At 43.8% G+C, this 26,965-nt stretch overlaps 1 protein-coding gene across 1 annotated transcript; it reads left to right on the forward strand.

The window, feature by feature from the left end:
- Positions 1-488: 488 nt before the first annotated feature.
- Positions 489-26,948, forward strand: SLC5A7 (solute carrier family 5 member 7). Its single transcript, XM_081144066.1, has 9 exons — positions 489-539; positions 1,665-1,891; positions 6,578-6,691; positions 7,452-7,607; positions 15,789-15,937; positions 18,194-18,337; positions 21,249-21,402; positions 24,494-24,711; positions 26,010-26,948. The coding sequence occupies exons 2-9, from the start codon at positions 1,714-1,716 to the stop codon at positions 26,637-26,639; spliced, it is 1,743 nt and encodes a 580-aa protein (XP_081000192.1). The 5' UTR covers positions 489-539; positions 1,665-1,713; the 3' UTR covers positions 26,640-26,948.
- The last annotated feature ends 17 nt before the right edge of the window (positions 26,949-26,965 follow it).

Raw genomic sequence — 26,965 nt, forward strand, 5'->3', positions numbered from 1 at the left:
TCGAAAATATAACTGCCTGAGCCCCCAGCCTCCCCGCCCCAGTCTGGGAGCGAGGCTTGGGAGCGGCCCTAGGGAACCGCGCCCTGCCTCCTGGTGAGGGACCTGGGGCGGCAGGGCCCCCGCGCCTCTCCGCCGCCCGGCCCCGCGCCCCGCTCCTCGCGCGGCCCCCGCGCACCGTCCCGCGCCCGCCCCTCTCCGCTCTCCTCTGACGTCCGACCCTGGGCTCTGACGATCGCCCCGCCGGCCGCCCTTATAAAGGGGACTTTTGCCAATTCTGCGATCGATCTGCTCCGCGCCCCGCGCCCCGCGCCCCGCGCCCCGCGCCCTCCGCCGGCGCGCACACCTGTCGACTCCGCGCGCCCGGGTTCCCAGGGAGGCCGGGCAGGAGCCGCCGGGGACCCCCGCCCCGGCCCCGCCCCGCCCCCTGCACCCCGACCGCGCCTTCCCGCCGCCGCCTCGCGCACACGCGCTCGCGCTGCGCCCCGCAGCCCGGCCGGCGGGTCCGGGCGCCGCGCTCCTCCGCCGGGCGGTGCCTGCAGGTAGGCGCGGGCTGGGGCGTCCGCAGCCGGACCGGCGCCCCGGCCTCTCCGCGGGGCCCGCGGGCCGTCCCCGCCCTGGCGCGTGGTTCTCGGTGCGAGGGGCTGGAAGTCTGGTTACAGAGGAGACGAGCCCGGCGCGGAGCGGGCGGGGGGCGCGCGCAGGACCGCGGCCGGGGGCACCGGGCGCCCCAGAAAGAACTTCCCGGGTAGTTGCGCCCAAAGGCAGAGCCCGTCAGCCCCCGGGCTCCTTCGCCTCCCCCCGGAATCCTCGGGGCCGCTCTTCCCCCGCTCCGGGTGCCCACCTGCGGCGCAAACGGGGGTTTCCCGGAGCGCGTCCTGGGGACTGCGCAGGAGACAGCGGCGTCGGGAGGGGACATTAAAAATAAATTACAAAGTGAAGGCGCTAGGACTTGACGTCTGTCTTCTGAGAGTCCTGATTTGAATACCTTTGGCCCTCTGCTAGGTTTGTAAGGACTTGGTGTGTTTTTTACGGTCTCGGTCGGTACCGCGGAGGGCGGGGAGGGAAGGAACAAAGGCGAGGCTGCGGCGAGGCGCTCACTGCGCCCTCGGTGGCTGCGGAAACTCGAGCCTCAGGCACTTGTTGAAAATTGGAGTGGATGTAGCTTTGGACTGGTTTTCCTAAAGTTTTGTTGTGCGTTTTTTTAAGATATTTTCAGGGCAGGCGGGTTTTGGAGCAGCCCTGGGATGGTCTGAAGGAAGGGGCAGGGGCTGAGGGCAGGGCTGTGCTGGGGTCCCCAGGGCTCCGGGCGCAGGGACCTCCCCAGCCAGGCCGGGTCCAGGGAACGGAGCTCCCCAGAGCAGACCGGAGCACGCTCTCTATAAGTGGTTTCTTGGCTGAATTACTGAATGAAAGGTTAACTGCATATTGAAATAATTTATTAAACACAGCAGGATTATGATTACATTTGTTCCAAAGCGTTTTCACTTCTCCCCTTTCCTTGAGCGCTCAAAGCAGGGCTGTGTCGCTGACCACAATAACCCGAGACCCTGGCCGTAGCTGCCCGTTGGGCGCGCGGACTCCCCGGGCTTCTCCTCCGAGCGGCCCAGGGTTTCTCGGAGCCCGCCGGGCTGGTCCCTCACGCACGCCTCCTGTGTTTTCTCCAGAAGTCCAATGAAGCAGCAGCCGTGGGAGGCTCCAGACCCCTAGGTAAAAATGGCTTTCCACGTGGAAGGACTGATCGCCATCATCCTGTTCTACCTCCTAATACTGCTGGTTGGAATATGGGCGGCCTGGAGGACCAAGGACAGCGGGAGCGCCGGCGAGCGCAGCGAGGCCATCATCGTGGGCGGCAGGGACATCGGCCTGCTGGTGGGCGGGTTCACCATGACAGGTAGGGTCAGGGGCCCAGCTCCCGCTGCCTGCCCTGCTGGGCTCCCAGAGTGATCCTGGGGCATCCTTCCTGTTCATTACCTACGCATTTTTAAAAATAATTTTACATTCATTTAAAACAAAAATAAAATTGTTCAACTCAGAAGTATTCGGACAAAGTGACTCTGTAATTAACCACTGAACAGAGGATTGTCAATGAGGCAAACCTGGGCTATCTGGGCCGTTCAGTGGGCGGAAACAGTAAAAGCCAAGAGGCAGGGACAGTGCCGAGGTGTCTCAGTCTTACAGGTTCGAGCCTGTGAGCTAATGCGATAGAGTCAGCATCTCCCTTGCTCATTGGTGCAGGCACGAAGCTGTGACTTTGCACAGCCTGAAACGGTGAGATCAGTGAACACTCACTGGTGATGGTTTTAAACAGTGAATCAATCCAGGGCAACACGATTCCAGATTGATTGATGCCCTGGGTTGAAACCTAATTATCCGATTTAATAAACTAATTTCCTTACAGGAAGCAATCAGATGTTAGGAATCCACAGCACTGAAAGTAAAAAATTTCCAGGAACCTTGATATAAAAGGAAAAAAGTTAAGGCCTGCCTTAGGGGGAATCCCAGCCCCCATCTGCAGCCCTTCGCTGGAACGCCCTCTGCGCCAGGAGGGGCTGGTCTCTATTCTTTGCCCAGAGGTGGTCCTGTTTAAGCCGTGACTTATTTCTCTTTTATATTCTTTTTGGTCATTGAAAATATTTCTGAAAAACAATTTAAAATTATATTTTAATATTATTTGATATGTATTTACCACAAAATACTTTTCCGTTTAGAGTCTTATTAGGCTTGTAAACGTCTGCAACATAACCCACACGAACAGCAACTCTGAGTGCTCATCGGAAAATAGTCCATTGCAACCATATCCATACGATGCCCAGTTTCAGTCCTGAAGTGTAATTTAAAGTGATTTGCTCTCTATGTGAAACGCTTTCCCAAACCAACCTGTGAAGACTGTTTGGCCATCTGAAATCTACAGTCTTCTAGAAAAATTTGTGAACTATAGGTTTTTCTTTCAGATATTCACATTTTCTTTTGTTAACTTTGGGCCAAATGTACCTGGTTTCATTTGGTCATTATGATCATCTTTATCTTTATATCTGAGCGCTGTGAAAGGGGTCTGGGATTCAGTGAGTACACCCAGTAACCTGGTTAACAAGGACCGAGTCAGGGCCAGACCCAGGTCTTCCGGGAGCCATGCCCAGGGCCTCCCCACAATGTGACCACTTAACCCTCTTACTGGTTCCTCTTTATTTCTTTATAAATTTAAACAGTCTATTTTACCCTTTGTGTTTTGTTTTTTTAACATACACACATATATGGAACAAACTGTGCAAAATATTTTCTATGGTTCCTGATATGCAAAATTAGATAAATACAAAATCACAAAGAAAAAGAATCGGTCACTAAAATTTTGACATGGATTTCCCCATGTTTTCCTCCTATCACCCACCTGTTGGTGAACAGTGAGCACAACTTTATATTTCATTTCCATTTTTTCCTGTGGCATTTCCTGTTTCCCTGAAAGACCCAGACCCGATTCTGGTGTTTGAGGTGGATGGAAACACTGTCACATCTCACTCAGATTTCTCCTGTTACAAAGAAAATGAAGAGCAACGCAAAGCAAAGGTGGTCATTTCACTAAAAAGCGTTGGAAAGAATGAATAAGCTGTTGTCTACCAAAGTACTTTGTTCATTATAAATTACTACAATGCTTTATTACTCTAGAAGTTGAACATTCTTTTAATTTTGTTCATAAAATAATATTTCAGAATTTGTTCTTTTATCATTTACAGTGATTTTTTCATTCCATTGGGCTGTTTTTTAATCTCTCTCATTTATTTCTCCTTTCCTTTTTATTGAATTTATTGGTTTGACCTTGGTTAATAAAATTATGTAGCTTTTACATGTACAATTCTATAGTGAGTCATCTGTATATTTTATCGTGTGCTCACCACCCAAAGTCAAGTCTCCTTCCGTCACCATTTGTCCCCCCTTTACCCTCTCCTCCCTCCCTCCACCTCACCCCCCTGCTCTGTTCTCTGTGAGGTGTGATTTTTTCCCCTTAATCCCTTCACCTTTTCTCCCAGCCCCCAATGCCCCTTCCCTCGGACAGCTGTCCGCCTGTTCTCTGTATCTGTGAGTCTGTTTCTATTTTGTTTGTTAGTTTATTTTGTTCATTAGATTCCACATATAAGTGAAATTATATGGTATTTGTCTTTCTCTGACTGGCTTACTTCACTTATAGTCTGTTAAATTATATAGAAAAACTTAAATTATGTTTTTTATAAAGAGTCATGGTCTAGCTCAGTTTTAAAAGATTTTTTAAATCTCTCAGAACTGAAAAGAATCTTGATCAATATCATAATTTATTTAAAATCTGAACCATATTATCTAGCCCTTGTCAGATTTGTTGATTTTATCATTTTCATAAAAAATAAAAATTGAAAATGAAAGTGCATATAGTTTAGAAGAGTTCTCGTTCTAATTCATGAATCTGGCATGATATGTACAAGCGTGAAGAGCAAATGCTGTCCTGGGAGGTTGATAAAGTGGAGGGACGCTCACAGTGACGAGCAATGAAGCCTTCCCTTCTGTTACAGTGTCGAAGTCACTCAGGCACCAGTTTTCTATCTGGACGAGGGGAGGAGACCTGCACAATGAAAATGATTACTAATAAGCTTTGTGCGTGTAAGACCATGAGAGCGGCCACCCTGCGCAATGGAAGGTGGCTGGCGTGGTCTTAGCAGCTCCAGTCGCCGGCTGGAAGTGGGAGATGCCGTCTCAGGTGCTGTGCCTGGGAGGACTCGCTTCAGGGCCTGGTTACAAACACAGAGGGGCTGGGAGAGGGGAACCCTTTAAAAATTTCAGCAGGGCTTAGAATGGAAAAGACAAATGGTGGCTTTCTTATTTGTTAACACGCACACAAAAGCTACTATGAAGGTGACAGTGGCTGCTAACTACGTGTTTGACCACTTCAGTGTTTTTACAGAAACTTTCCATTTAAATATACTTAAAATTTCTTTGCAAGAAGCTTTTTTTATGTTAATCCTTTAAAAATAATATTAACTTCAAAATAGTCTCTCTTCTTTGCTTTGTATTTGGATTTTTTAAAAAAAAGCCAGATAGATTTTGGCATGAACACAAGAGAAACGCTTGTTTTCTGTAGTTTTATATACATATTTTTGAAACTTTACTTACATTATCTGAGATTTTAGAGAATTTTTCAGAGTTAAATTGTATGATACAGTTTAGAATTCAGTCTCATATCTGGTAAGCTTCTTGCCAACCTATGTTCCTCATAATTTTACACAAATTCTACATAGGAATTATTTTAAGTATTTTAACTGTACTATTAAAAATACATAAATTGCAGAAATTTAAGTGTTCCATTAACTTTAGTTTTCAGCAAGAATCAAACATTATATTGTATTCTCAGAGAAAATAGTAGAGTTTGTATATCGTCTTCAAACTTGTTTAAGCAAAATGTGGTGTGTGTGTGTTTTGAGGGGTTCCTTTACCTCTCCTTCAGCTACTATGAAATTTTATTAAATAACATCTAAAAATATTTATTATTCTTTATAAAATATTAAATATCTTACTAGGAGAGCCAGATTAGGACAAAGAATTGCAAATGGAAATGCAGTCAACATTCTAAATTATTCTGAATACTAGTCTAGGTCCTAAGTGTATGTTGGGTACTTGGGAAGAGAGTGGGAAAATGTAATTTAAACGCACTTTAGACACCTTTGAGTGTCATATCTCTCTTCCTTTCACTCTGTTTACAACTTAGTTATGATTTAAAGTGACTCTGTTAGCAAAATGTACACACAACCGTCACTACACATGTGCACATGCACACACACACACACCCCTTGAGGACAGTAGTCTTGATCAACATGAACAGATCAATAAAATTAAAACAGAACGTTGAAATAAAGACATTTGACCCATGTTACGAAGGTTGGGAGGAAAGTTGTAGTTTTATTGAGGATAGAAATAATCATGCACAAAGTGGTAGTTTCATTGAGGATGGAAATAGTCATGTACAAAGTAGTTTCATTGAGGATGGAAATAGTCATGTACAAAGTTGTAGTTTCATTGAGGATGGAAATAGTCATGTACAAAGTTGCAGTTTTATTGAGAATAGGAATAGTCATGGACTATATTGCATATGATCCCAAACTTTATGAGCTAATAAGGTCATTTAAAAGTGTTGTTGACTAAGTGGATTTAAAAAACACCTGGGGCCACCCTGTCCAATGGAAATATAATGAGACCCACAAATATAATGTTACATTTTCTACAAACCACATTAGAAAACAAAGAATAGTTTGATTAATGTAAATAATAGAATGTATTTAATTCAATACATTACAAATGTTTTCATTTCACCATATAATCAATACAAAAAATTATTGTGACATCTTACACTTAGTTTTTTATACTAAGTCATTTAAATTTTTTTTTAACATGCTAAGTCTTTGAAATCCAATGTGTATTTTATAGTCATAGAGTATCTCACCTGGACTAGCCACTTTCCAGGTACTCAGCAGCACCTGAGTCTAACGGCCACTGCGTTAGACTGAGCAGGCCTAGGGAACGACGGGTGCGAGAGCCTCCCTCACTTTCCATTCTCTTCCAGCCACCTGGGTCGGAGGAGGTTACATCAACGGGACGGCGGAAGCAGTGTATGTACCAGATTACGGGCTAGCGTGGGCGCAAGCACCAATTGGATATTCTCTTAGCCTGGTTTTAGGTAAGTGGACATTCAGACCTCAGCAACCCACTCAGTAAAGCACAAAGAACAGGGATAGAGATAACAAGTGAAATAACAAGTGAAACAATGTACACAACTGTTGTGGGAAAATGTTATCAGAACTCTTTAAGTAGCTACTACCAGAAATTGGTAGAACATACTTAGATTATTTGATCTCTTGATTGTGGAATATGTAAAAATATTCCCTTGATATTCTGGCTATCAGAACAGTGACTTTTTAAAAAAACTGAATGATGTATTTTTTCTTTCAAAAATAATGTGGCTATATTATTTAAAATGAATCAACTTGAATTGTACTTGAATTTCTTTTTGTAAATCAAAGTAATAAAAGGTCAAGTATATTATATACCAGAGTGTTCGTAACCTATTTTTGCACTTAAAATACTTTTACTAAATCTTGGGCTTAGTCAGAATATCTGAGTGCTTGCTTGCTGGGTGCTGCAGAAGGCACTTTAGTGGGGGCTGTGCTGGTCCATGATTGCTAATCCCCGTGCCTCAGATGCACCACTCAGCTGTCCTTCGGATGCAAACGATGATAAATGTACTAAGAAATTTGCCTTCAGTTGCTAAAAATATCTTGGTTCTACATTCACATGATATTTCAGACTGGTTCCTTAACATATGTAAGTATCGTTAACAATTCATTTCCCTTGAAAAACTGTAGCATCATAAAAGTTCGGCAGACTACTGAATTATGAACTTGTTATTTTGTCACAAACACTTGTTTGGTTTCTTTTAGGTGGTCTGTTTTTTGCAAAACCTATGCGTTCCCGGGGCTACGTGACCATGTTAGACCCATTTCAGCAGATCTATGGAAAACGCATGGGCGGCCTCCTCTTTATTCCAGCACTGATGGGGGAGATGTTCTGGGCGGCAGCTATCTTCTCGGCCCTAGGTAAGAGCTAGGGAACAGCGCTGGACGAATCTCTGATGGCTCAGCATCAGATACACAGCTTCACTCTCTTCCCAGGCCACCCCTGCCTCCCTCCGGACTAAGGCCACCGTCTCCCTGCTTGCGGTTTGTCCGCCTTCTGTAGTCTCCTCATGGGAGCCAGACTCAGCTTTCCAGAATGCAAATCTGATCATGTCCCTTTCCTGCTTAAAAAGTTTGTAAGCAGGCCCCTCGGCCCTTCAGGACTTAGCCTCTGCTCTCCTCTCGCCGCGCCCTCCCTCCTTCCTTCCTTCACAACCGCAGCCCTTCCCTCCTGCCTCCGACACTGTGCAAGCCCAGGTGCCCTCTGCCTGGGTTTCTCTCTCCTAGTTCCTTTTTCACGTCTGCCTCGCGAACCAAAAAATGTCCTCCAGATCTTCTCATAGATGCCACCTCCTCAGAGAAGTCATCCTGAACAGGCTGGGTGCTTTTCCTATGGGCTTCCTTAGACACACAAAAACGTTGTTTTCAATAGACGTATCACTTTGTTTGATTACATGCCTGTTTATTTCACGCTCAGTTTTCAATCTCATAAAAAAGATTATAAATTTCTTGAAGGCAGGACTATGTCTTAACAGGTATAATCCTATCACAAATGAATGAATAAACCATCTATATATATATATATATGTGGTTTTTCCCTTTAGTTACATTTTTCTCTTTTTAAATTCAATTTATTGGGGTGATAACGTTATTAAAATTATATGTTTCAAGTATACAATTCTATAAATATCATCTGTATATTGTCTCTTTCCATCACCATTTATCCCCCCTTTACCTTCTGACTGCCCCACCGCCCTTCCCTCTGGCAATCCCCGTACAGTTTTCAGTGCTTGTGAGTCTTTCTTTTTTTTTCTTTGCTTAATTCCTTCACCCTTCTCACCCACCTCAAACCCCTTGCCCTCTAACAGCTGTCAGTTTGTTCTCTGTATCCATGAGTCTGTCTCCACTTCGTTAATTTATTTTGTTCATTAGATTTCACATATAAGTAAAATCATATGGTACTTGTCTTTCTCTGACTGGCTTATTTCACTTAACATAATACTCTCCAGGTCCATCCATGCAGTCTCAAAAGGTAAGATTTTCTTCTTATTTGCAGCTGAGTGAGTAGTATTCCATGGTGTGAATGTCCCACGGCGTTTTTATCCATCACCTACTGATGGGCACTTGGGCTGCTTCCAAATTTTAGCTATTGCAGGTAACACTGCAGTGAACATGGGGGTGCATATATTCTTTCGAATTAGTGTTTCGGTTTCCTTAGATATATTCCTGGAAGTGGGATCACTGGGTCAAAAGGCAGATCCATTTTTAATTTTTTGAGGAACCTCCATACTGTTTTCCACAGTGACTGCACCAGTCTGCATTCCCACCAGCAGTGCACCAGGGCTCCCCTTTCTCACATCCCCGCAAACACTTTTTGTTTGCTGATTTATTGATGGTGGCCATTCTGACAGGTGTGAGGTGGTATCTCGTGTTTTTAATTTGCGTTTCTCTGATGATTAGTGAAGCTGAGCATTTTTTCACATATCTATTGGCTACCTATATGTGCTCTTTGAAGAAGTGTCCATTCAGGTACTTTGTCAATTTCTTGATTAGATTGTTTGGTTTTTAGATGTTGAGTTATATACGTTTCTTATAAATTTTGGATACTAAGTCCTTATCAGCTGTATTGGAAGATGGGTTTGTCATTTGTGGCCTTTATTATGTTGAGCTATGTTCTCTCTATTCCTACGTTGCCAAGAGTTTTTATGATAAATGAGTGCTGGATTTTGTCCAATGCTTTTTCTACATCTGTCGATATGATCAAATGATTTTTATCCCTCATTTTGCACATGTGGTGCATCATATTTATTGATTTGTGGACATTGTACCAACGTTGCATCCCTGCACTAGAGAACACTTGTTCATGCTGTATGACCTTTTTAATGTATAGCTGGATTGGTTTTGCTAATACTTTGTTGAGGATTTTAGCATTTATGTTCATCAGGGATATTGGCCTATAATTTTCTTTCTTTATAGTGTCTTTAAGTAGTTTTGGAATTAGGATAATGCTAACTTCGTGAAATGAGTTTGGGAGTTCACCCTTCTCTTGAAATTTTGGAATAGTTTGAGAAAGATAGGTGCTGGTTCTTCTTTGAATGTTCGGTAAAGTCACCTGTGAAGCCATCCAGTCCAGGATTTTGTTTGTTGGGAGTTTTTATTTTTTATTATTGCTTCAATTTCATTAGACATAATCTGTCTATTCAGATTCTCTGATTCTCCCTGATTCTGTTTTGAAATATTGTATGTTTTTAGAAATTTATCTGTTTTGTCCACATTGTCCAGTTTATTGCATATAGTTGTTCATAATATTTTCTTATAATCCTTTGTATTTCTTTGAATGTCAGTTGTTATTTCTCCTTTTTCATTTCTGATTGTATTTATTTCAGTCATCTGTCTTTTTTTCTTACTGAACCCCCTTAAAGGTTTGTCAATCTTGTTTATCTTTTCAAAGAACCAGCTCTTGGTTTCATTGATCTTTTGTATTTTTTTAGATTCTATTTCACTTATTTCTGCTCCTATCTTTTTTATTTCCTTCTTTCTACTCACTTTGGGATTTGCTTGCTTTTTTTTTTTTAAGTGTTTTTAAATGTAAAGTTTGGGTTTTTTAAGATTTTTCTTGTTTCTTGAGGTAGGCTTAATGTTATGAATTTCCCTCTTAGGACAGCTTTTTCTGTGTCCCATATATTTTGAGTTGTTGTGTTCTTATTTTCATATTTTCAAGGCATCTTTTGATTTCTTCCTAATCTCATTGTTAGCCCATTTATTGTTTAGTAACGTGTTATTTAGCCTTAATGTGTTTGTGTATTTTTCAGTTTTTTTCTTGTGATTGATTGTTAGTTTTATAACATTATTGCCAGAGAAGATAATTGATATGATTTCAACTTCTTAAATTCATTGAAATTTGTTTTGTGTCCTAACATGTGGTCTATCCTAGAAAATGTTCCATGTACATTTGAAAGGGATGTATATTCTGCTGCTTTGGGGAAAAATGCTCTAAAAATAACCAATTAAATCAGTCTGATCTAGTGTATAATTTAAGGCCACTGTTTCCATGTTGATTTTCTGTCTGGAAGACCCATCCAATGATGTCAATAAAGTGTTGAAGTCCTTTCCTATGACTGTATTACTGTTGATCTCTCCCTTTATGTCTATCAAGATTTTCTTTATATATTTAGGTGCTCCTGTGTTGGGTGCATAAATGTTTACCAGGGTTATATCTTCTTGGATTATTCGGTCTCCTTCTTTGTCTCTTACTATAGCCTTTGTTTTAAAGTCTGTTTTGTCAGATATCAGTATGGCTACCCCAGCTTTTTTATTCATTACCAATTATATGAAATATATTTTTCTATCCCTTTACTTTTAGTCTGTGTGTATCTTTTATTCTGAGGTGGGTCTCTTAAAGACAGCAAATATATGAGTTTTGTTTTCTTATCTATTCAGTTTCCCTATGTGTTTTGATTGGAACATTTAAGCCACTTGCATTTAAATTGATTATAGATAGGTACTTATTTATTGCCATTTTATCCCTTTAAGTTTTTCTGTTCTGTTTTTTCTTCTTATACTTCTGAAATCAGGCCCTTTAACATTTTTGCTAATACTGGTTTGGTGGTAACAAACTCTTTTAGCTTTTTCCTGTCTGGGAAGCTATTTATTTGTCCTTTAATTTTAAATGATAGCCTTGCTGGGTAAAGTAGTCATGGTTATATGTTCTTGCTTTTCATCATTTTGAATATTTTGTGTCTTCTGGCCTGAAATATTTCTGTTGAGAAATTAGTTGACAGTCTTATGGGAGCTCCCTTGTAGGCAACTAACTGCTTTTCTCTTGCTTCTTTTATGATTCTCTGTTTGTCTTCAACCTTTGCCATTTTAATTGTGATGTGTTGTGGTTTGAGCCTCTTTGGGTTCATCTTATTTGCTACTCTCTGTGCTTCCTGTGTGTCTTTTTCCTGCATCAGATCAGGGAAGTTTTTGGTCATTATTTCTTCAAATACATTCTTGCTTTTTCTCTTCTCCTGAAACCTCTATAATGAAGATGGGTTGTGCTTCATGTTGTCCCAAAGTTCCCTTAAATATCCTCGTTCTTTAAAAAAAAAGTTTCCGTTCTGATTTTGTGGGGTTTTTTCCTACTTTGTCTTCCAAATTGCTGATTTGATTCTTCAACTCACCCAACCCTACATTTTATTTCTTCCAGTGTATTTTTTAAAAAAATGTTTTTATTGATATTAGAGAGGGAGGGAAGGAGAGGGGGCTAGAGAGAGAGAAACATCAATTAGCCTCCACCTGTACACCCCCCATGGGGCCCAAGCCTGCAACCCAGGCAGGTGCCCTGATCAGAAATTGAACCGGTGACCTTTCAGTGCATGGGATGGTGCTCAGCCACACTGGCTAGAGCTCCAATTTATTTTTGATGTCAGATATGGTATTCTTTTATTTTTTAAAAATATGTCTTTATTGGTTTCAGAGAGACAAGAAGGGAGAGGGAGAGAGATAGATAGAAACATCAATGATGAGAAAGTCATTGATCAGCTGCCTCCTGCACATCCCCCACTGGGGGTCGAGCCCTGACGGGCAATCGAACTGAGATCTCCTGGATCATAGGTTGGTGCTCAACTGCTGAGCCACGCTGGCAGGGCAGATATGGTATTCTTCATTTTTGACTGGTTCCTTTTCATGGTGTCTATGTTCTATTTTAGGCTGTTGTAGTTCTCACTAAGTTTCTTGAGCATTCAAATAACCATTACTTTTAACTCTAAATCTGATACATTTCTTGCCTCTATTTCACTTGACTCTTCTTACAAATGGGAATAAAGGGCTTAAGTCTACAGCCAGACTTTTAGTGGTCAAAGCAAAAGTAAGATAAGATGAAATTCTTTCTATGTTATATGTTCTAGACTACAAATTTGTCTTCTGGTTTCAGTATTATCATCAGATCTGGCCTCTATAATATCAGATGTTACTTTATACTACCTTTCATTTCTTTTTCTCTCAAACTCTTATATAATCTTATCTTATTTTTTTGGTCTCCAACTGTAAATAAAGGAATGACTTGACTTAAAAAAGAAGAGAATTTTATAGTTATAAAATACTGTAATAACTCAGTGAAAAATGTTGGACTCTCCTGGTGCTAGATAACAATACTCCACAACTACCATTGCACTTATGTTCTGATGAAAATATGTGTGAAAATGCACCTCCTTTGCTACCTTGCTCTCATTAGCTAAGAAACAGTAGTAGTTTTTTTTTTGTCATTGGTTTCAACACCAGAAAATATTTGTTTTAAGACAAACTGCCTACTGAGATATCAAAATGGAGTGGGCTGAACATCTGACAGAACACAAAATATTTATTCTCACTGAATAAAGGTGAATTTATATAACAGAGCCCTTAAGGAAGAATAGAGTTAATAAGCTGATATTACTAAAGTAGTTTGGAAATATAAAATGTAATAGCTAAACACTAAACTTCTCTGCAGTGAGTTATTTTTGTATATATGTGTGTGTCTACTTCTGTGTGCATGTCTATATATGTGAAATATGTATTGCCTCTCTCTACACATACACACACATCAACAATATGTACGAAAACATTAGTGCTATTGTTTGAAATATATGCTCTGATAAAGAGACTGTATGTCTACATTTTAATTAACACTTGTATTTTCTTCAAAAGTAATAGTTGGATATGATTCAAAGTTAATGTTTATTAGAAACAACTTAAAATACTTAAGAATAGACAAATATAAGATTTATCACCACCTTACTGTGAGGGTACATAGTTCACCACTGAGACTTAGGAGAATCTTAAACTATCTTCTTGGTATAAATAGACAATATCCTTACAACTTTTTAAAGCAACATAATATTTACATTTCTGGTAGCTCAAATTCAGTGCATTTTCATAACTTTATTTATAGTATATGTATTTGTATAGCTGCATGAACAAATTAATATTTCACAAGAGATTTGGAAGCTTAACTTTGATTTTACTCACTACAAATTATGGAATTACTCAGAAAACATTTTAGAGAAAAATTTACCCCAATCTTAATAATGATAGAAAAATAGGTGACTTCTTTACAATCACTGAGTTAAAACCAAATGGCAGCATCTACTAGTATTCCAAATCTTTAGGTTTCTAGTCTAGTAATCTTATTTCTATAACATACAGACAGCACTGAAAAGAGGTAAGGTAATAATTACAGTATTTAAATATTATAAATATTATAAATATAAATATTTATAAGTATTTATAAATATAAATATTTCTAAATATTCATGGGATATAACTTAAAAATTTTATTAAAGTAGAGAACTAGACCAAAAGAAAAATGGCCACTAGTTACATCTAAAGTTTAAATGTGTAGTAAATAACTTCAGAAAAAATAATTTGCTCGATATATACACAACTCAGTCAATTATCCAAAATCACTTATAATTAAACTCATCATCACCCTTCAGCTCCTTACCAGGCTTTTCTTTTTATTAATTGGTTTGTACTCAAGAAAGAAATATAATTTTGTTTCCAAAGCCAAAGTACTAAGAATAATTTGTTTGGAAAATATTATGTAATATCTTAGATCAAAATATTTTGTTTCTTTTTGAGATAATGGATTTTCATCTCTGGGGGGTTGCATATACTACTAGAATATAAGATTACAATTAAAAATTACAGATTTGTTCCATGTGTGTTGCCTTGCTATCATTGCTGCATTTAATAATATGAACTACAAACTTTACAGCTTTTAAGAACAACATAAAAGGTTTGTAAAGCAATCAGTAAATTAAAATCGGACTGTTCAGGAACCACAGTGGTCTAACTGTCTATCCCATAATATCCTCATTGGAAATATAGACACAAACAAACACGATGAGCAAAGTCATAAAGTAAGAAAAACATAAATTTGATTTCTAAGACAGATTTAATTTTTTTAAAAAAAATATATCTTTATTGATTTCAGAGAGAGGAAAGGAGAGGGAGGGAGAGAGAGATAGAAACATCAATGATGAGAGAGTCATTGATTGAGCCCGCAACCCAGGCATGTGCCCTGACCGGGAATAGAACCCCTATCTCCTGGATCCTAGGTGGATGCTCAACTGCTGAGCCATGCGCGGCCTGGCCAGATTTAAAATTTTGATGGTGAAAATTACTTAAAACTATGATGTTGGGTCCAGCCAGTGTGGCTCAGTGGGTTGAGTGTCATCTCATGCACCAGGAGGTCACCAGCTCAACTCCCAGCCAGGGCACATGCCCCAGCTGCAGGTTCGATCCCCAGTGGGGGACGTGCAGGAGGCGGCTGGTAGATGTTTCTCTCTCATCAATGTTTTAATCTCTCTCTCCCTCTTCTTTCCTCTCTCTCTAAAATCAATAAAAACTTATTTTAAAAAAACTAAAACTAAAACTATGATGTTCAAGTCTAGGGCTCTTCAATACACTGTTGTCCAAGGAACAGGACAGAGTGCTCCACCAATAAAATAAAATAAATAACATAAAATAAAATAGATCTTTCACAAAGTTGAAAGAGAAAAAGTTAATAGATGCAATTTGCCAATTTTGTTTTTTTCTCCTACAAATTTGTTTCAAACTTTGGTATCTTATACCATCTGCCATCTAATAAAGGCTATTAGAGGTCAGAGTTAATGCAAAACAGAGGATGAATATTAATTGTAAGATGCAGAGATCGGTTATTATGCTTGTCATAAAGGGTTGTTTTCTCATAGATGTGAGTAAATATATTGCATATATTTAATATTAAGTTGGAGTTTTCAATAGTTGGTGGAATTAATGTAAGTTCTTATAGTAGAATTAAAATTAATATATTTCATGGAATTCTGAAATCGTATCAGGAATTTCAGGTGTCGTCACATAAATAAGTCAGTAAAGCACTGATTTTTAATTTAGAAATATATGTACGTATATACATATATGTACATGCATGTTCAATTTCCTGAGATTTAAAATTTTCAATATGAAAACTAACTTTAGCTGTCAGATTTCATATGACAGGGGAAAAGTATCTGCTGTCACTGAACTCTCAGTATGTCTTTGATAAGAATTGGAATCCATTGCGCTCCTTGACCGCGGCGTTCTGCTTGTGTCCGCCAGGCGCCACCATCAGCGTGATCATTGACGTGGACGTGCATGCCTCTGTCATCGTCTCCGCGTTCATCGCCATTCTCTACACCCTGGTGGGCGGCCTCTACTCCGTGGCCTACACGGACGTCGTGCAGCTCTTCTGTATTTTCATAGGACTGGTAAGTGGGGCCATTGAGGTTCTCTCTCCCCCCTTCCCTCTTTCTCTTCCTATCCCTCCCTCTCCGTCCCCTCCCTTCCCTCTCTTCATCGCTATTTGGGGCCTAAAAACAAAGAAAAAGGCTGAATTATTATGTCAGGCACTAAAAAGATGTATTATGTGTTGCATATACATCCTAGGTTAAAGTAGACAATATATTTGTGTTTTATGAAATAAAAAGTACTGTAGAATTATGAGATATGAACATTATTAGTGTTATATTAAAAGCACTTTTGTGTTACAAAACACATTTTAGTCAGTGTTTAGCCTTTGCAAACATCTTAAAATGTGACCATTGTAATTATACATATAACAATCTCCACCACGTAAGACGTTTGGAAGGAAGTATACAGAAACGGCATGTGCACTGGGCTGGGGCTGGGGTGGGTCCCCACGTGTCCAGGCCGCAGCTGTGGATTCTGTAAGAGCGACGCCCTGTGCAAAGGCCACGGGCAGGGTGAGCTAGGCCTGCCCGTCACAACTTGTTCCCCACGGCTGATCAAAGCACCTTGGTCCTTCTCATGATGAAAAGCTTCTGACTCCTTTCATGTGTATACTGGATACTTAAAGAGGAAAGTGAAGAATGAATTTCATACCCACTTTTGTTTCTTTTGTTCTTTACTTTCTAGCATCTCTAATATACAGGAGAAGGAAAATTTAAAAGAACTAATTATAATGTCGCCATAAATTTACACATGCTAGCAATGATTATAATATTTTCTTTTGGCCATTTTTTTTGCATTTCACGAAATTTTACTCGCTTATATTTTACTTAAATACGAAAATATTTAGCTTGCTCAAGGACTTCTACATTTTTATTTGTAAATATCTAAAAGCAAGTGACCAATGAGATTCTGAATTTTCCTACATCATCATAAACTTCCAGAAATAAATCTCTGCTCTGAATGTCGGAGGTGAGGTTAGCTTGGCCCTGACAGCTCTCATAAAGGATGCTCTTGGTGTTTTAGTAAACACAGCTCCAGGGGACAAATCTGTGTATTTACCATGTATTGTTTTGTATTAGACCAGAACTTAAAATACACCAGTGCTCAGATCAAATGCTAATATAACCATGACAGGGCAAACATATGTAAGGATACATGTTAGAGCCTTTTTCTGCTACAAAATGTAACTAATTGATAAGGAACCAAGTTCTGTTTGTTACTACTTAGGGCCCTATTAAATTGGTGGAATAAAAAGCCAAATACAGTTTGTTCTCTGAGCTTCAAATCATGATACATACATATATAATGAATCAACTTACAGCATAAACCATCTCTTCTCAGATTCTCTAATTCTGTCCATTTTATCAACATCCTACAACCGTAAACTTGAGGCTCATATGTTAGTTTTCCCCCCTTCTGAACTCTTTCTTCCTATTGTAATAGAAGACTGTTGAACCTCTCTTTATAATTCTTTTTTATAACAATATCTTTTCATTTCCAATATCATTACTCAGCTTCAGGATTTTATCTGGGTTGTATCAACGCCTCCTTACTGCTCTTCCTGACTCCTTCATTTTTCTAAACTCACTGTTCATATTTTTTAAATGCAGAAGAAGTTACTTTAGCTTCTAGTTGTAACAAAACAAATACAAATCTCTTAGCTTGCAGTTAAAGGCTCTCTCCTCATATCTATTTTTATTTCTCCCATTTCCCTAAGCTGCCCCCATGCAAGCAAGGCTTCTGACCCAACAGACGTGCACATGCCTGTGTACAGCCCCCCCCCCCACACACACACGCACCCCATTTGTTCTCCTCTTTGCCTTGCTCCACCCAGACCACGTGTCCCTTCACTTCTTCTTCTACCACTTAGGTGCTGGGCTCACCCTCGAAGTCTTGTTTCCACCATCAAGTTCTCAATCAAGTTGTTTCTTGTCACTTGAGTGAATATTTTTCTAATTTAAAGAAAACATAAAAAGTTAATATATGTATGTAATGTTCACAATTTTAATGTTTTCTCCTCTAAGTTCCTAGTGACTTCTACAGTTGACATTATTGGTATAATTAAACACAGACGTAGGCAATATGTTACTGTAACTTCTCTAAATCAGCATTTCATGATGTTCCCCAAGCAGGATTCCAGGCTCTCTATCTGAACGGGAGAAACTACTGAGCTCTGTGGTCTGTGAGAAAAAACAACTAGGTGGCTAAATCTTGCATGTATTAAACAGCTAAAAATCATTGCCTAACACTCTATCGTCACTGTTTGGTTGCAGTGGATCAGCGTCCCCTTCGCATTGTCACATCCCGCCGTCACCAGCATTGGGTTCACCTCTACACATACCAAGTACCAGGCTCCTTGGCTGGGGACCATCGAATCATTTGAAGTCTACACTTGGCTTGATAGCTTTCTGTTGTTGGTAAGTAGTGTCTTACCTGAGGAATGCAACCTGATTTCTCCTAAAATCAAATGCATTTTCAGGATTTTGATGTTTCTATGTAAATGTCACCTACCGGCTCATGTCTGGACCTACTCTTTCTATTGGAAGGAGGCAGCGACGGGCAGACTGTGTAGCTGCCTGGTGTCATAGTGGAAAGCAAGCGAGGCCTTAAGGGGATAGTGCCCATGGGGACCGTGTGTGCACATTTCTGTTGTGCCCTAAATGAACCCTGTGCTGCATCCAGATAGCTCTCCAACCGAAGGCCAAGCCACCCAAAAGTTTTCATTTGTAGTTTGAATAGGCATTAAAAGCCAACTTCTTCTGAAATAATTAGCTCATTTGGTCTCTTCATGGTAAGTGAATTAGAGGTGCTTGCGGCCTTAAGGGTCTGAGATAAACTGGGAAAGGGGTCTTCAGAGAAGAGGCCTTGGGCAGTCGGAGGCGACCTGGAAATAGCGGAACCTGAGGGCAGAAGCACTGGCAGAGAGAGGTGGGCACAGATCAAGGCAGATCGCAGGCTCAGGGAAGAGGGAAAAGCCAAAAGAGCCTGCCAGATTTTGTGATTTTGCTAATTAGAGGGATTCTGTATAAAATAAAACACTTAATTTTCATATCAAAATTAAGGGAAATTATTTTTTCTCCTCTTTAGAGGAGTCACGGTGTGCTGTGATTGCACTTTGTCTTTGTGGCACTTTGCTAAGATTTAGCCCTGAAGTTAGACGTATCTGTCTCAGTAAAGAATTTTCTGGTAGGAAGGCAGGAGAGCAAGAAGAAAGGAGTTTCCTGTGGCCATCAGGGGTCTTTCCCAGGGATTCACAAGAGATGTGTCAGCTGGCGCTATTCCTACGTGGTTTGCAGTTCTGGATTTAATGGAGAAGGGAATCAAACAGTACATGTGTGCAACTGAACCTGCATGGCAGCTACATTTATGGTCCTACGCGATGATGAGAATCGGAGAAGCTGGGCCGTGTGTTATAACCACCCCAGATCTGCTCACCTTCAAGATCAATGCCTCTAAGTTTCTCCACCTCAAAAAGTTACATGATGAAGTCATGGTCATTCTTTAAATTGTAAAATAAGCTGAAATGAAGTAATAGATGCTTAGTGAACGAATGACTAAGGTGTAGAAGCCTTGAAATGTTTCACCAATGGTCTCTGGCCTTCCAATTGTCAGATAAATGACTTGTCAGGTCCTGCTCATGGTGCCTTCGAGGTGTCTCTCAATCCCATCCTGACTGCCCGCTGTCCCTGTATCAGCACTAGCGCAGGCTGACCGCTTTTCTCTCTGCCTGTTGCGATCGCCCGTCAGTGGGCTCCCTGAGGTCAGCCCACGCACCTCTCACTCCTCCAGCCCATTTCCACCAGCCATCAGAGCTCCTGTTGGTCAGTGGAGGTCAGAGTTTACCCTACTTGTGACCTGAATGTCCATAGTGATCAGTATGTAAGTTATGTATCAGTTGATATAATCATTGATATTTTTGAGCAATATGCATTTGCATGGAAGAGGTTAATGACATTGATTTACAGTTTGCAAAACAAAAGGAAACATTTGGGAAGGCTATATGGGGTAATGCATTTTAGAACTTTTTAAACTTTTTTTTTACTTTTGAAGATGTATGGATTTTATAAGAAGGGAATTGTTCTGGAAATGGTATGTGCCAGGCACTCTGATTGGCACAGATGTGACAATGACAAAGAAGGTGGACATCCCTTGATTTAGAGGCCGGTGAGAGAGATGGGCAATTAAAGGATCAAGTCAATACGTTGTGCTACGGGAAGCCCATTCACAGTTCACGCATTCCTGTGGTATATGTTTATTGAACCTGACTGTAGGCCCTTGGGAGGAGCGTGGCAGTAATGAAGGGGCAGGGTTTTCCCAGCCTCCCCTCTGGCCTCTCGCACACACCCCGCTTCCAGTCCCACGAAATGCGCAGTGTTCTCAACGCAGCCCTTTTTCTTTCTTCTCCCATTGGATTCGCTGCCAGAATCTCTATCACTGTCTCGTGACACCCTCTCAGTGCTTAAGGACTTATTCAGATGTTACTGCTGTAGGTTTTCTATTTATTTATTTATTTATTTTTTATTTAAATTTATTTTTATTGTTGAAAATATTACAGATGTCCGTCTCCTTTCCCCCCCACCTGCTCCCGCCCTGTCCCACTCCCCAGGCTTTCACCGCACTGTGTCTGTGTCCACCGGTTTTGCATATATGCATATAAATTATTTGGCTAATTTCTTCCCACCCACCGGCTAAAGGAGTTCATCACCACACCAAACCAGTACTACATAAAATGTTGAAGGGGCTTCTTTAAGAAGCAAATGAACAAAATAAACTGACGAACAACAGCAGTATGACTTTTAGGGATGAGGTAAAATGAGTATAAATGGAAATTCTGATAGCTGTGCTGCCGACTGCATGGTCTCGAGCCTCTCACAGCCGCTCAGGAGGAGCTGCACTGCCTCCCGGGGGCAGTGGACCAGAGCAGAGCTGTCCCACTCATCCTGGTGCTCTGGCTCCAGGACCTTCCCTGCACAAACTGGAGTCCAGGAGTATGCACCGGGTGTGTGGATTCAGATTTTAAAAGGCCATATTTTCAGAATCTTAATTTTTGAGACAATTTTGTGATGGTTAGGACCCCCAGATAAGAGCAAATAGGCTTCCGGGAAACTGTCACGGAGCTTAAAGTAGGTAAGTTTAGGAAAAGATGGTCCTGTGTCATTACAAAGGAAAAGAACCGGAAGGGATTCTGCACACTTGTAAATACGACAAGGGCATAACAGGGACAATTGAGGGGCGTGGCCCGTGGGGCCACTCTTTACACTCGGGGCTCTTCTGAGTGTGACCCTGGGGGCCTGCCCTTCTTTCTGAGTGCCTGTGGTTCCCTCGCAGATTCTGGGTGGAATCCCGTGGCAGGCCTACTTCCAGAGGGTCCTCTCTTCCTCCTCAGCCACCTACGCGCAGGTGCTGTCCTTCCTGGCGGCCTTCGGGTGCCTGGTGATGGCCATCCCAGCGGTGCTCATCGGGGCCATTGGCGCGTCGACAGGTAACGCTCCCGCAGCTGCACCAATCGGCCCACTCGGGCTCCCGCAAGGCTACCAGTTACCAGTTACCGCAGATGCCCTCCTCCCACCCTCCCTTCCCCCACACAGTCCATCGCTTCTCACCATCCTCACCAGATGATGTATATATGAGAAAACGTTTATAAGCACCCCCGTCAACCGCGTGTATGTAATCCTGTCAGCAGTGGGACTCAGCCAAGGTGCCCATCAACATCATCTGGGGAGGAGGGGGACTCTTTAAAAAATACCTGTTTCTGTCTCACTCTGCAGGGGTTTTATTCTAATAATCCAAGATAGAGCCAGTGAGCACGGTTTTTTAAAGTCCCTTTCATGAGTCAGAGTGCAGCTAGAAGCTTACCTGCCATTCTGACGGCCACTTTAAACCTGAGAGTCCTGCTTTGCCTTTTCAGTAGTTTGTTAATTAAGCTTTCCTTCTTTGCAAAATCAATCAATAAGTGTGCAGATAACGATAAACGAAGGCACCTAGTCACTTAGAAAATAACTTTCTCAAAATTGGTAAGAAGAGCGTCGGAAGAGGCTTACCTCCCAGGTAGCCTCTACCTACAACAGTTTTAAATTTCACCCTTAACTGTATTGAACTTACTGATTATTCCTGAGCCTTATGTTCCCATGTTATACAGCTTTTGAGTATTTTATGCAAATATGTCACATTAGCCCAAATTCGAAGGAGTCCTCTAGGTCCAGTGTATTAACACCGATAGCAGAAGTTGGCCTTTCACGCTGTGTTTGTAAAGATTATCCAGGATGGTACTCACACCACGCCTACTCTGACTTGCAGTTAGCAGAGCTATCTATTGGATGACTTAAATTTTAAAAGAGCAGTTATGGTTCATACTCTATGTTTTCTACTCCAGTTGTGTGATGAGAAAACAAGTCTGGCCGTGTGTGTGCTCGCGTGTGTGTGTGTGTGTGTGTGTGTGTGTGTGAATGTTGCAGAACAATAGACTGAAAAAAATGTAAAGTTTAGTTTTTTCCTGGATTAAGTGCATGTTTTTGGTGGTGGTTTCTGGTATCATAACATCTCAGTTAATGCTAAAAATTGGGGTTTATCAAATCGTGGCTTTGAACAATTTTAATGGAAAATGGGGGGAAGAGAAAATGGCATGATCCAAGGGAAAAGACTCCTATTTGATTCTGTAAATGTGACATTAAAGAAGTTCAACAAATAAAAAAAGAGCTATATTAATGTACATATAAAGAATTTATTGTATTCTTTAGCACATGCTAGTACAGCAGCCCCCCTTATCCATGGAGTATGCATCCCAAGATCCCCGATGGAGGCCTGAAATTGCAGATAGTACCAAACTTTATATAATAAGTCCTCACTGATGGGTCCTGCGACTTTAAGCAAAATGACATATAACAAAATCAATTTTACCATAAGCTAATCAATAACAAGCAAGGGTTAGGTTCCTATTGTATCCCATCACTAATATAACAAGACAACACTGAACACGATGACATTATTCGAGGGCCTGCTGTCTATCCTGTTTTATTTCATACATACACACCTAGGATAAAGTTTAAGATAAATTAAGTACAGTACTAGATTAACAACTAATAATAAAATAGAACAGTTATAATAATATACTGTAATAAAAGTGATGTGAATGTGGTCCTTATATCCCTCAAAACAGCCTATTGTGCAGCACTCATCCTCCTTGTGATGACGTGAGATGGTTCAGTGCCTACCCAATGAGGTGCAGTGAAGTGACTGGCCTTGGCCTTGTGACACTGCATGGGGGTTACTTACGCGCAAGCAGCTACTGCGTGACTAATGGGTGGGGAGTGGATACAGCATGGACACACCCCTGGCCAGTTGGGGTGGGACAGTGCAAGATTTCATCAGGCTACTAAAACATAGTAGGTTAAAACTTCTAAGTGTTTTATTTCTGGAGTTTTCTATTTTGGGACTGCATTTGAGCTCGAGTAACTGAAACCATGGAAAGCAAAACCACAGATGGGGAACCACCGTATTAAATACTGCATTAAACCACTGTATTAGCCCACTAAATATGAAAGGAGCTATCTAGTCAAAGATAAACTTGTTTCAAGTCCTTTTACCACAGAGCCCAAAAACCTGAAAAGTTCAGCTTTCTATCTGCACTTTAAAAAAATATGTATATCTTGATTTCAGAGAAGGAAGGGAGAGGGAAAGAGAGACAGAAACATCAATGGTGAAAGAGTCATTGATCGGCTGCCTCCTGCATGCCCTCTACTGGGGACCAAGCCTGCAACCCGGGCACTGAACTGAGATCTCCTGGATCCTAGGTTGATGCTCAACTGCTGAGCCATGGTGGCTGAGCTGTATCTGCAATTTTTAATCAATAAAAAGGGATTTCCCTTTATCTATCAAACTTCCTATTTCTAGTCAGTGAAAGTCAATGCAAGAAGGAATTTAACTGGGGAAAAGTAATGCCGAGGAAGCTCCAGAACCAAGTTTATATACAGGGAGAGGATGGGTGGAAATAGCCCCAGTATGGTCTTCACCCACTTGTGCATTTATAACTGAGGACTGAGGACTGAGACGTGGCGTGTCTGCTCACATCTTCAGATGATTGAGGAAATCTATACTTCAGTTCATTTTCTCTATGATTCTGTACAATGAATGCCACCATTGCAGAAGGTATGGGTAGGTAGATAGATGCTGGGTAGCTGCTAGGTAGGTAGATGCCAGGTAGAGAGATGATTGGTAGATCTATCACCACCACATTCTGCGCAGATCTTGTGAATAAGACTAAGGGTAACCTAAACCCTTTAGAGGCCAGGACCTATAGGACAATTTCACTTGACCCCGTACATGGACTTCCCACCTAAGGAGACTAACACACCTAGTTAGAATAGTTAGACTTCCCACCTAATGGACTAACACACCTAGTTAGAATAGTTAGACTTCCCACCCGATAGACTAACATACCTCGTTAGAACAGACTTCCCACCCAATAGACTCACACATTCTGAATTTGTCTCAGAAACTGCCTCGTGGACAGGACCACCCGGGATGACAAAGAACACCCGAGGCCTTGGTTGTCACGCTTCTCTCTGTCTCGCCAGACTGGAACCAAACTGCGTACGGGGTTCCGGACCCCAAAAGCAAGGAGGAAGCCGACATGATCTTGCCGATCGTCCTGCAGCACCTCTGCCCCGTGTACATCTCCTTCTTCGGGCTGGGCGCGGTGTCGGCCGCCGTGATGTCCTCGGCGGATTCCTCCATCCTGTCGGCCAGCTCCATGTTTGCTCGCAACATCTACCAGCTTTCCTTCAGGCAGAACGTGAGGACGCGCCTGTTTACTGTTACGTTATCGCTGTTGCCTGTCCGTGCATTTATTGGGCGTGTAATACTATATGCTTATTAACACGCGAGGCTCAAGGCTGACCCCTTCAGCAAGCGCGCAGGTCAGATAGCGGGACTTGCACTCGGCCCGTTCTCCTTCACGCTGGCACTGAAGGAAACAAAGCACTGTAGCTGCTGCCCCGAGGCAGTTACATTGTTACCAGTTCAGCCCTCCTGTCCGATGGGAGAGAGATGGAGCCTACAGGACCTCAGAAAGGCGCCGAGTTTCCCTGGCTGGGTGGGCGGCGGGGGGGCTCCCTCCCCGCGGCTGCCGCGGCTCCTGTGCGCGCTCCCTGCCCGTCCAGCCCCAAAGCAGCCCCCCGTCGGGTTTTCTGAGGACACCCGGCCCGGGGGGCCCTGAGCGCCCCGCAGCCCCTCCACGGTCCTCCGTGACTGAGGCTTGTGTTCCTCAGATCTCCCAGGTCCCAGTTAGCGAGGGACATGGTTTCCAGGTGGTAGCCTCAGGGCTGGCAGGGCTCCTGCGGAGACAGGAGGCGGGATAAACGGCGCCTCCTCGCTGCCCTAGAAGGGCTGTTGCTTGACCTGCGACGTGGGCAACATCCCTCGGGGTGCTGCGCTTCTGTGACGGCCCGTGGCTCGGCCCCCGGCCCCTGCAGCCCCAGGCAGGGAGAGGCGCGGGTGGTGGGGCCTCAGAGCCCTTCCAGGGGCCCCAGGGAGGCGGCAGAAGCCGGCCGCACGAGCCCGTGCCATCTGCCCCGCGCCCGCCCCGCGCCCGCCCCGTCTGACCCGCCCCGTCTGCCCCGCGCCCGCCCCGCGCCCGCCCCGTCTGACCCGCCCCGTCTGCCCCGCGCCCGCCCCGTCTGCCCCGCGCCCACCCCGTCTGCCCCGCGCCCGCGCCGTCTGCCCCGCGCCCGCCCCGTCTGCCCCGCGCCCGCCCCGTCTGCCCCGCGCCCGCCCCGTCTGCCCCGCGCCGGCCCCGTCTGCCCCGCGCCCGCGCCGTCTGACCCGCGCCCGCCCCGTCTGACCCGCGCCCGCCCCGTCTGCCCCGCGCCCGCCCCGTCTGCCCCGCGCCCGCCCCGCGCCCGCCCCGTCTGACCCGCCCCGTCTGCCCCGCGCCCGCCCCGTCTGCCCCGCGCCCACCCCGTCTGCCCCGCGCCCGCGCCGTCTGACCCGCGCCCGCCCCGTCTGACCCGCCCCGTCTGCCCCGCGCCCGCCCCGCGCCCGCCCCGTCTGCCCCGCGCCCGCGCCGTCTGACCCGCGCTGTCTCGCACGCAGGCCTCGGACCGGGAGATCGTGTGGGTGATGCGCATCACCGTGTTCGTGTTCGGCGCGTCGGCCACCGCCATGGCCCTGCTCACCAAGACGGTGTACGGGCTCTGGTACCTGAGCTCCGACCTGGTCTACACCATCCTGTTCCCGCAGCTGCTGTGCGTGCTGTTCGTCAAGGGCACCAACACGTACGGCGCGGCGGCCGGCTACGCCTCGGGGCTGTTCCTGCGCATCACGGGCGGGGAGCCCTACCTCTACCTGCAGCCCCTGTTCTTCTACCCCGGCTACTACTCCGACAAGAACGGCATCTACAACCAGCGGTTCCCCTTCAAAACCCTGGCCATGGCCAGCTCCTTTCTCACCAACATCGGCGTCTCCTACCTGGCCAAGTACCTGTTCGAGAGCGGGACCCTGCCCCCCAAGCTGGACGTCCTGGACGCCGTGGTCGCCAGGCACAGCGAGGAGAACATGGACAAGACCGTGCTGGTCCGAAACGAGAACATCAAGCTGGACGAGCTGGCGCCCGTGAAGCCGCGGCAGAGCCTGCGGCGCAGCTCCACCTTCACGCACGCCGAGGCCTTTCTGCACGTGGACTCCAGCCCCGAGGGCTCGGGGCCCGAGGACAACCTGCAGTGACGCGGCGGCGCGCGCCCGTCGGGGGCCGGGCGGGCCGTGCGCAGGGACGGTGCGCAGCGCGGGGTGCCTGGAGGTGACGCCCAGGAGCGCAGGACCCGCGTCGGAACCCGCGTCGGAACGCGCCCGCGCCCCGGGGAGCGGGGCCTGTGACAGCGACAGCTCTTTCCCCTGCTGCTCTCCCATCCCATCTGGTTTTGCGTCCGGAGTTTCCCTGAGTATCGGGTACTGAGGAAGCCCCACTGGAGGAACAGAGGCCAAACGGAGCGTCCTTCCTGCGAAAAAGGAACTGGAGGCGAGGGAGCCGCGGGGACGGGGTTGACCCAGAC

The sequence above is a fragment of the Miniopterus schreibersii genome (assembly GCF_964146895.1).
Source record: "Miniopterus schreibersii genome assembly, chromosome: 8".
Classification (NCBI taxonomy): Eukaryota; Metazoa; Chordata; class Mammalia; order Chiroptera; family Miniopteridae; genus Miniopterus; species Miniopterus schreibersii.